This window comes from Pocillopora damicornis, chromosome 6 (genome assembly GCF_964200805.1).
Source record: "Pocillopora damicornis chromosome 6, jaPocDami1.2, whole genome shotgun sequence".
NCBI classification, from domain to species: Eukaryota; Metazoa; Cnidaria; class Anthozoa; order Scleractinia; family Pocilloporidae; genus Pocillopora; species Pocillopora damicornis.
In genome coordinates, this window is record NC_142675.1 from 24,795,619 (window position 1) to 24,805,835 (window position 10,217).

Consider the following 10,217-nt stretch of genomic DNA (forward strand, 5'->3'; position numbering starts at 1 on the left):
AAAATTATAAGTTCAATTTTATTTTCATATTTAAATTTGAAAAATTTCAATGATGATTGAAATCAAACGCCCAGGCACTTCCTAGGGAACAAGTTCGTGTAGTGTTACATGTTGTTTCACAATTATCCTTTGTGCATGACTGGAATTTAATTACAAATTAACATAGGATGCCTGAAAAGATTGAAATACAATTTTTTTCAAAATTTAAATTCGAGAAATGAATCATTTTCCAATGTGGATAAAATTGTTTCAAAAATACCTCAAAAACTAAAACAGAATCGAATTGTTTAAGCAAAGTTTCTTTTAAAAAAAAAACTGAAGAGAAACTGTTCTGCATCTTGCTTGGTCTGTTCTGGCGATGTCTATTTTTCGATACACGCCTGCGCATTACAGCCTTTTTTTTTTACGGGCATTTTCTGAGTGCCGCAAGCGGTGACGCTGGCCGGCGTTTTGTCATCAGATCGCACACACCATATGTCTCGTGTTTGTAAACCTAATGATTGGATCAAATCTTTATTAAAAGTTCACATGGATAGAAACAAAGTAGGAACTTAAGAGAACCTTATGGAGGGGGCTTCTTTTTATGTGTGAAGATCTGAGCAGCGAGTAAATGGATAGAAACTCAAGGTACACAGACATGAACTTGAACGCAACTGAATATAAGTCAACTCGGAAAGGGAACGAAAATACGACGCAATGACTCTTGGGCAGAACAGAAAAAGTAGGTGCCAATTTCAATCACTGATCAGCGTGGATTAAGACTATCTTTATTAGATCAAAATACAAATTGAAACATCTTTTGCATTCCCAGCGTGATGCACACTCACCTGTCGAACAAGATACTGAGCAAGGAGACCATTCGCTGGTTTTCCACTCAAATGTGGTACTTGATTCACCTGTGGTTTCATATGCAAACAGCGGTCTACAATAATGGTATCGCACTCCTTTTGTTCCCCGCCGACCATTCCTTATCAACTGAGAAAAAAATGGTCCGGTGAGACCCACTGGTGTGTTTGAATCCACACCGGGGAGAAGATAATATGTACAGACATAAGAAAATCTCAGTGCATCATCCTCTGAAGTCATATTGGGCACTCAGTAGACATGAATCTCAATCGAGGGCGTAGCAAGGGGGGTCGTAGCCTCGTTGTAATAATAATAATATTTATACAGCGCAAATTAACATACAGGAGGATGTGATCAAATGCGCTTTACATGTAAAGTTACAAGCTTCTTTTTTTAAAGAAAACAACCTACAATATTCAGGTGGCGAAAACTGGTGAGTACCCTCTTTTTGACACAGTTTGACCCCCCTTTGAAAAATACTGGCTACACGCCTGTCAATCATTTTAATGTTCGCACATGCGCAGGCGTTTGACCGCTCTGTTGCCAGCACCAAGACAATAGCTGCCTGATACTTTGATTAACTTACCACAACCCTCAGAGAAGCAGTGGTGGGTCCTTCTATGGCCAGCTCGTCTGCAGATGAAGTTGTCGGTTGAGAGAGAGATATCCGAGCTCCCGCTGCGTGAAATATCTTCCCTTTTCGAGGTGTGCGACTGTTTCCCTTTGATAAGTACTGACCAGCAGAATTTTGAACACCTGTAAAAGACAAAACGTTATTCAGTGATAATAATTCAAATTACTGTCTACGATAGAACATTCTCCGGCTAAGAATATTCTCCAATATATGGAACAAACTAATGAACGGATTTTTTGCCAATAATAAGTGATTAATTTGAGAAAACTCGACTTGATCACTTACTAAGCACGTTTACTATGAGGTAGCCTTGAAGCAAGCCATCATTATCAGCGCTTAGGCACGAACGTTTCTTCGAACTCAGGAAATATGTAGCTTCGCGGAACGCGAACCGGTGATAAGTTTGAAAGGGGTCTAACACTGATAATGAGGAATGCCATGCAAGCAGAATCCCGGAAAGCCTCTCTCCGACTCGTCTACAATCTTACCGCGGGCGGAGAAACACACGTCCTGCAGCGCTAATAATGATGAGGGCTTGCACGTAGGTTAACTACTAGGGGATAAAATTAAAATGAAATGTCTATTTTGCCGAGACTCACTGACCAATTGCATCGGGTGTCCTTTCCATTTCCTTAAACTTTGCATTTAGGGTTCCTACCGGTAGTTCCACAATAACACGTGCGTTTCTTGGTCCTGGAAAAAAAAAGCTGAACTCGAGCTTTGATTATTGCTAGTGTGTAGTTTAAAAAAACATAAACTTTGACGCAAGAAAAACAGAAATTTCTACCGTACTTTTATCATTACTCTTTTTTGGCATTCATTTTTCTGATTACAAATTTGTAACAGAAGTCTTTATGTCTTACCATCTTCCATGATACGTTAAGTAAGACTCACCAAGTTTATTCCATTGTTCAGTAAAGTTTCCTGTCACATGTACGCATGATGTACCATTTCCGTCACAAACTCTGCATCTGTCAAACCTCGCACCAGACCCCAGCTCATGGTCGCAACCTACCGACTGAAATGGGTTAAGCATGGTCAGTATCGAATAAAACTCGTTTACACGAGTTAAAAATGTTTCCTAACGATTCTTAAACTGCTACTACTAAATACGAATGGTTTATGGGCATGGCTGGAGGGGAAATGTGTCCACAGTTGCGCCTTTATCGTCTATCAGGACTCAAGGATGAATTATCATATCTGAGTAGTCGTCACAATACGGAAAATGAAAGGATATAATTGGACAATGCGGCAAATTTCCAATGAATTTTTCGCCTGGTGGTAAAGCGACTGGTTTTTCGTTCAGTTGGGAACGATGAAAGCCACCATGCATGACGCGTTCTACCTGGCAACGACCTTGAATACAGACATCTAAACCGTATCTTGAACAGCGCGTTCCATCATCAACGTTACCAGCTTTACGCCATCTTCGTCCTGATCCACAATACAGGCCACAAGGATCTTGACAGGATAAAAGTGATGAAAAACCATCAGTTAGTGACAAAGCCACATAAAGCGGGTCGGAGCAAGACGTCGGACAAAAAGTTAAAATAAAACTGGAAACAGAAAAGCGCCTCTATCTAGTATCTTGTAAGTTGATTACAGCACTAAAAATGACTCCCCGTTATTAGCTCTTCAACGGAAGTCAGTTTCGACGACATAATCGAAAATTATCAGCTGATAATGTAAATTGGCCACCCTTAAGAGTTTCAAAGCTGACGTTTCGAGCGTTTGCCCTTCGTCAGAGCGTATTTTTGATCCTCCTCGATCATCTGAAAAAGGATTAGTCTAACCTGATTGAAAGATTATTCCTTTGTGCCCGGCGTTCCTCTGTCGACACTGTAAGTCTCTGTAACTCGTGTGGCTTCTCCTCGGACACGGCTGTGGTTATTTTAAAGTAATATGTTGGTTTTTTTTTTGCGAACAGAAAATTACTCCTGTTTAAGCAATTATCCTTCTATGGAAAAAGTAGCAAGTTAACAACCTCTGCCCCGATCGAAATTTTGGTTTCATGCAAATAAAAAAGGGAGTCATTTTTATTCGTTATGTTGCTGAACAACACCCATTTTTTTTTATCAGATGATGACCACGTACACATTTGATGTCGCCGCACGCTTAATCTGTCGGTTTCGGTAAACCTATTTTGTATATTTATTTCCATGCGCGAAAACAAACTTCTTTATCACCAACTATCCATAGCTAAAAAATAGTTTCTCCCTTACTTGGCGAGAGCAGATTCTCCATTCCCGAACAGTTCCTTTACATGAGTGTTGTGCGTTCCCATCAGTGCTGTGAATGATACCCAAAAAGTAGCTGGCAAGTTCACAACAACCAATCAGAAGAAGGAAAATAAAGCATCATGGGGAACCGGTGAGGACTCAAAATAGAAACAAGAAAACTGATTGAGGCGCAAAAAAACGCGGAAGGCCAATTTGCGATTGGTTTTCGTTTTGAATCTGATTGATCGAGGAAGAGGCGTGGGTTTTCTGGACCAATCACAGAGATGAGCAAAGCAAAACCAAAACAATCCCGCTTTGTTTCGACACTCAATTCCCAAAATGAAAATCAAGCCACGGCTCGAACCCAATTCTCGTTTCGATGGCCAGCGGTTTAACCACCATGCAACTCTGTTCCTCTTACTTTGCACTTTGAAAATAATCAAAGACCAAAATATTTATTATAATATACCTGACAGATGAACAGGTTTTTTCTTTAAACTGCACTCCACCCCCACAACTCCTGGAACAAGGAGACCATTTTCCAAGCTTCTTTGCCTCGTCACGTAGCACACAGAATCCAATCATACACCACTGGAGAAATTTCAGAAACAATTATCAAAAAAGGGGAAAAAATTCCTGTTATGACTGGTTATATTGAGTTTCTTTACCATATATCTGTCTTTTTATCATACCATGCTGACTTCATAAACTTTTTCCAATATTTCTATCTCTTTTTTCACTTGTTACATTTGAACGTAAAATTTCTCAAAAGGTATCAGTCAATCAATAAGCTGAACGAGAGTTCACGAGCTATATGTCATTCATCACAAACCACAAAGCTGTAGCATCTCTTTCTTTCCCATTTATCTTGTTCTCTTGTTGTTGCCTGGTTATATAAAATAACACGGTCTTTACCTTATTGACTCCACAATCTGTGCCATCAGCGACTCTTGAATCAGCAAAGAGAACAGTTCCCTTACCATTGTCACACCACAGTGTTCCGCAGTCTTGCTGTTTTAATTAGAGAACAAACATGTCATTAAAAGTTATGTCGACCACAGTTGATTCAAAGTCTACATGCAATACTCAACGACTTAGCTGCCGCGCCTTCTCCTTTATTTTTTGTTACTCTTTCTGCAAAAGGTGCTAGTCAATGGTAGTTTACCCCACCCCACCCTCCCTTCAAAATTTCGTCAGGTTCCCACGACATGAAAATTCCCTCTACAAATTTATACTCCCGAATGGAAAAAGGTACTGCCAAAGTGACGGAGTGTCCTGTGCAGGAAATGCTACAAAAAGACCCAAGGGGGCTATATTCACGACCGTTTTCAATCCAGTGTAAAGGACGCTGAACCACGAATTCTCCTATAGAGAACTTTATATTGCGATATAGATTGTAACTGTAGAGTGAAGTGGAGATCGCTCCTTCTCTCTCAAGGATGGTGGGCATTTTTACGTCAGATGTGAGGAATTAAGATGAACAGGAAATTGCGGAACGATAACTCGAAAAAATGGAAATATTCAGACTTGTTAACTTTAATCTGTTTCTTAGACACTTCGGGGAAAAGAAGACTCGCAGGTTTCATTGGAACCAAGAGCCGTCGTTCACACTCATCATCATTATACGTACCCTAAGTTTCTCCCTTGAAGCATGCTTAAAATCCTCACTAAAAGCTTCTCTGCACTGTTGGTCTCCATTAATGATCTCGCCTGGTAGCTTGCCTCTATTCCGTGGGGGTAGGGTTGGGGCATGTGCTAAAACTGGTGGGTCGTTAAGACACCATGAACGGTTACTGAAAGAGGAAGTTACACGCTAATTATAGCTCAAGAAACTTCGAGTAAGTAGTTTAAATCGAATGATGTGACACCTGTATGACGGAAAGAAGAGAACCAGAGCGCGAGTTAGCGAAGAAAGAATTCCAGAACAGCGTTCCGTACGATCGTTTTGAAATGGCCATTTTTTTTCTTAAATTGGAAAATAAGAACTGAGAGGATGATATTAATCTTTCCTTCAACAGTTAGTCAAGGTACACGTGAAATTCGTTACTCACCCTGAGTTCAAAAATATTTGAATTCTTGTCCTGCTGCAAGGTCACCACATATAACTCGTAGGAGCTGTGTTTTTCTCTGATGACATGATATACTTGTAATTCGGACAATCAGCACCATCAGCACTATCAGCACTATCATCATCGTGATCCAATCCCATACTGTACATGAATTATAAAAGAAAGAAAACTCAAGAATGAGTATGTCTAAATTCATGTCCAAGTTCCCTATTTTGCCACCCGGCCCACCTCAGAGACAACAAAGAAGATTTTCCGAACAAAGGTCTTCTGTTGCCATGCAAATAAATAGTTGTTCCCTTAAAATGAGACCTTCATGGTAAGCCTCATAAAGTACACGAACTTAAGTATATCACATTTTCAGATGCGTTATAACGTTAGCACATTCCTACCGCATTTCCTATGTTCCCTGTCTCATTCGCTGCCGTTGTAGGGGAAGGGGATGGGGAGAGAGGATTGCCAGATAAGACCAAACAAAGGTTACTAAGGAAACTCGGGGTGTTGCATATTAAGCCTGATTTATAAAATAATTCAAATAGTACGCGCTCTGATTGGCCATAAAACCATTTTACATGAGCGTATGTAAACACGGTTTTCGTTCCTCTTTCATTAGTTATTTTATAAAAGAAATGTAAAATGGTTTCCGTGTTTACATAGCCTGATGTAAACACTTGGGAGGTTGGGAGAACACGAGATAAGCGTAGGAAACTACGACGCGAAGCGGAGTGGTTTCCAGCTTATCGAGTCGATAAGCTGGAAACCACTCCACTTCGCGTCGTAGTTTCCTACGCTTATCTCGTGTTCTCCCAACCTTCCGCGTGTTTACATCAGGCTATGTAAACACGGAAGCCATTTTACATTTCTTCAATCTTCCACGTTGTCGGCAAGCAAATTTGCATACTACATTTAGTCTTTCAACAAACATATTCCCAAAAAAATTAGTTGCGAATTTTCCTTTCTGGTAGAAAAAAGAAGAAGAAGAAGAAGCTGGCGCAATACTCACTTGTGTCCAATTCCATGCGCGATGTACCAAGCAGTTCCCAGTCCAATATCAGTGACAGCAGACGCAGTCACCTGACGACACATAGTATTCGCACTACTCTTGACTGTAAGAAGAAATTCAAAAAGGAAAAAACTGGAGATAGATTTCTTCTAAATGCTATAAGATAAAACAAAGATTTTAGATAAGGAATATTGTAACGTACCCGCTTTATCAGGTCCGCTAGTAAAAGCAAAAAAGATATACTGGTTAGAAGCATTAAAATTAAAACGGGAGAATTACATCTCTTGTGGTATTGGTTGTTAGGGCGTCACTCGACATTTTATCAAAGTTTCCCTGACAGTGACCTTGAACCCATTTATACTCCTGGGTGGGATTACAGCGCCTCGACCCTGGGTAGGTAGGGGCATTGTGAGAGTAAAATGTCTTAACCAAAAACACAACACAGTTATCTGCCTTGAAGATAATCAGACCACTATCTTATACACATCCTCAAGTTACTGGGGCTTAAATCCCCCTCTCATGAACTTTTCTAAAGCGTTCAGATCGTTATCAGGGCACTATAGTAGCGCAGCACGAAAAAGAAGAGAAAGGCTCAGGACCCACGCTTCAACCCGCATCTTTTTATTCTCCGAGCATCTATCTCGTTCCGTTTACAGGTATTGATATAACGCTACAGGCTACAGGCTACCCTCTTTTCATCAGGCCGGTCGAGTGGCACATGGCAATACATCCTTGAAAAAATTAAAGGAAAGAATGACTAATTGTATTTACTCTGAAATGAAGGTGACAGCATCAAAAGGACGCTGTCTTCCATATTGCGTCCTCATCCATTTGATCACTCGCACCAGCTTCAATTGGTTAGAATCAGAACTCTGGATTCCCAGCTAAGAAAATAAAATCGTTATGACAATGAGAGTCAAAATATCAACTTTTCCAAAATGTGAACTAATTTTGGTTCTTGTGGGGTTCTAAATGATCAAGTAAACCTGTATTAGAAGGGCAAGTTTATCCCTCAAGCCTTGCGCTAACTCGAACCAAACTCGATTTCACCTGGATATCCATCATGCAATAACTTGACGTGGGTAGTGAACAAAAAGAACGATCACCTCTGTCAATGAATCGTATAAATCATTTGTTTTTCCTTTACCTCTTTAGGTCGCAGGACCAAAATCCTGTTGATGCTGTATCTTATTTTTGTGGCTCCAATGGATTCATCCTGAAACAAACCTGCAACCTAAGGAACAACAAGATTTACAAAGATATTTGGAGTGGAAGCACAACGTTGATCGGCACGCGGAACACATACGTCACATGCGACTCACACGTGATTCGCACGTGCATCATAGCGGGCAGGCCCTCTCGGATACTTACAATATTAGCCATGACAAGGAGCCTATGAACAGTCCCATTGTGACCGTATTTGTCCTCCATGTCGGTTAGAACAACCAATGCAGCTTCTAAATATTTTTTCACGCCACTGTCCAAGGATCGTCTCTGCCTGAGTCTGGGCATCACAGAAATCTTGATCACCAGATGCGGTAACGTTTTAAAATTGTCAGTCACGTGTCTGGCCAGTCGGGCGGGAAGAGGACGGACAAGAAGAGTATCACGTGATGTCCGTATGATACCAGTCTGGTGAGGAGGGTACAGATAATTATAGTTTAAGCTACCAATGTTCCTTGACTGGCTTATCAAAATCACAGTTTACACTTAAGACTTAACCAGGAGTTAACTCAAAGAAAGCAGAATTAGAACCTTTATAAGACGGAACTGAAAGATGGAAGAAGAGCATTTGAACCACCCTACTGCCCCTATTTTGTGTGTGAAAATTCACCTCTTTAACTGGGGTAGGGAGCTGCTTTTATGTGCGAGATGTATGCCATTTCTCTCTGAAAACCAAACCTTACTCAACCACTCCTTGTCAATGTAATCTTAAAATAATTTTGTTTACCAGTCCTCCCAATTCGCTAACGGCCACCACAGAACCCGGATCCGAAGAAACATGTCCTAGGTAAAACGTATTTTCTGATACAGGACGTGAAGTCATCGTTCCATCGACGTTTTGAGTCCTGACAGCGAGCCCATGATTCATCAGTATACTATTTCGTGTTAGTGTCACATGAAGCTCCTGGCCGAACGCGGCCAATTTGTAGTGCGTGACCTCGGATTCACCTACACTTCTTCGGTGTCGCGATTGGTCGAGGGATAAAGAGACGAATTTACCACTTTCTTTTGAATGGTATGGAATAATTACGTCGTATTCTGGAACTAGAATGTTATAAAACAAGAGAAAATGATAAAAAATAAACACTCAGTCTTAATTTTGCCGCATTTACGTTTGATTCATTTGCTGTATATTCTCCACTCACCTTCGTTGTGTTCTGATACGCCAAAATGTTCCATTATTTCTTTCCTCGTCATAATGCGGTGTAAATTCTTTAAAGTGAAGATTGAAAATCATTTTCTGATGGAGTTTCTTTGCACTTCAAACAATAAATACATGATCCAAACGTTTGGGATACCCCTTCACCCTTCCCCCCACGCCCCTTCTTTGGTGCTGTGGAGGCCCTGGCCATTCACGAACAAGCTCCCCATTTGTGAGCTCCAGCGAAGAACTCTTACCGTCCATTACAAGGATACAAGGAGAAGAAATTCAAGACACGAAACTTTCCCATTATGGTCGTATATTGTTCGTTTGATTGCCTGCGGCACTGCATATTGTTTTGTTTATTCTGTTCATCTGTTTTTTAGAGTTTATTCTTGTTTATTTGCTTGTTTTAGATAACCACATATGCACATACCTTTGTCGGCGGTCCATGAGCAGAACCTAGAGATAGATAACCAGTGTTGCTGTTAAACGATGAGGTTTTAGATATATGAAACATGAATCGTATCGAAGTCCAATGGCATCATATGATATCAAAGAATATTTTGAACGGCGGTTAGAACCGGCCCCACTTATATCCCAGCCTAGGTCTGATATTGCGAACTTCTGCCACCCTGCTTTAGATAAATTGGTTATTCTGTAGCCTCGTTTGAAGCTGACCATACTGAACCGAGTCTTTCAACCCTTGCAGTTCGATTTTTCGTGACGCCAAAGGCAAACGCAAGCATAACCTTGCACGTTACGCTGACTACACTAACTACTGACCAACCAAGACATTCTGTTTCAAGGTGATATCGTTCAACATACCTCCAGTTGATAACAGAACAGCAAACCACAAACAGACCAACATGGCAGTTTTCATGCTGCAAAACAGAAATTAGAGTGCCTACCTATCAAGTATCTTATTTTGATACTAACGGAATCTTAGATTTCAGCCATTTTCTCTAGAGAGATAGTAAGTAACGTTTTGATATCAGCGTTTCACGATTATAAAGAATAAATCAGCTGCTCTCTTCTTGTGTCGTTTACGATCATGGTATTTGTGACTTTCATATTATAAATG

General features: G+C 40.5%; 1 protein-coding gene across 1 annotated transcript; it reads right to left on the minus strand.

Moving 5' to 3' along the window:
• Positions 1-16: 16 nt before the first annotated feature.
• LOC113676221 (A disintegrin and metalloproteinase with thrombospondin motifs 6) lies at positions 17-10,153 on the minus strand. Its single transcript, XM_089209749.1, is given in 21 exon segments — positions 17-493; positions 828-975; positions 1,433-1,602; positions 2,084-2,173; positions 2,375-2,498; positions 2,826-2,941; positions 3,274-3,361; positions 3,703-3,769; positions 4,169-4,290; positions 4,615-4,710; positions 5,330-5,492; positions 5,751-5,909; positions 6,769-6,871; positions 6,971-6,987; positions 7,540-7,652; positions 7,916-8,002; positions 8,140-8,400; positions 8,720-9,036; positions 9,138-9,204; positions 9,570-9,595; positions 9,962-10,153. Coding segments are annotated over 21 exon segments (2,520 nt in total). The 5' UTR covers positions 10,017-10,153; the 3' UTR covers positions 17-362.
• Between the last annotated feature and the right edge of the window lie 64 nt (positions 10,154-10,217).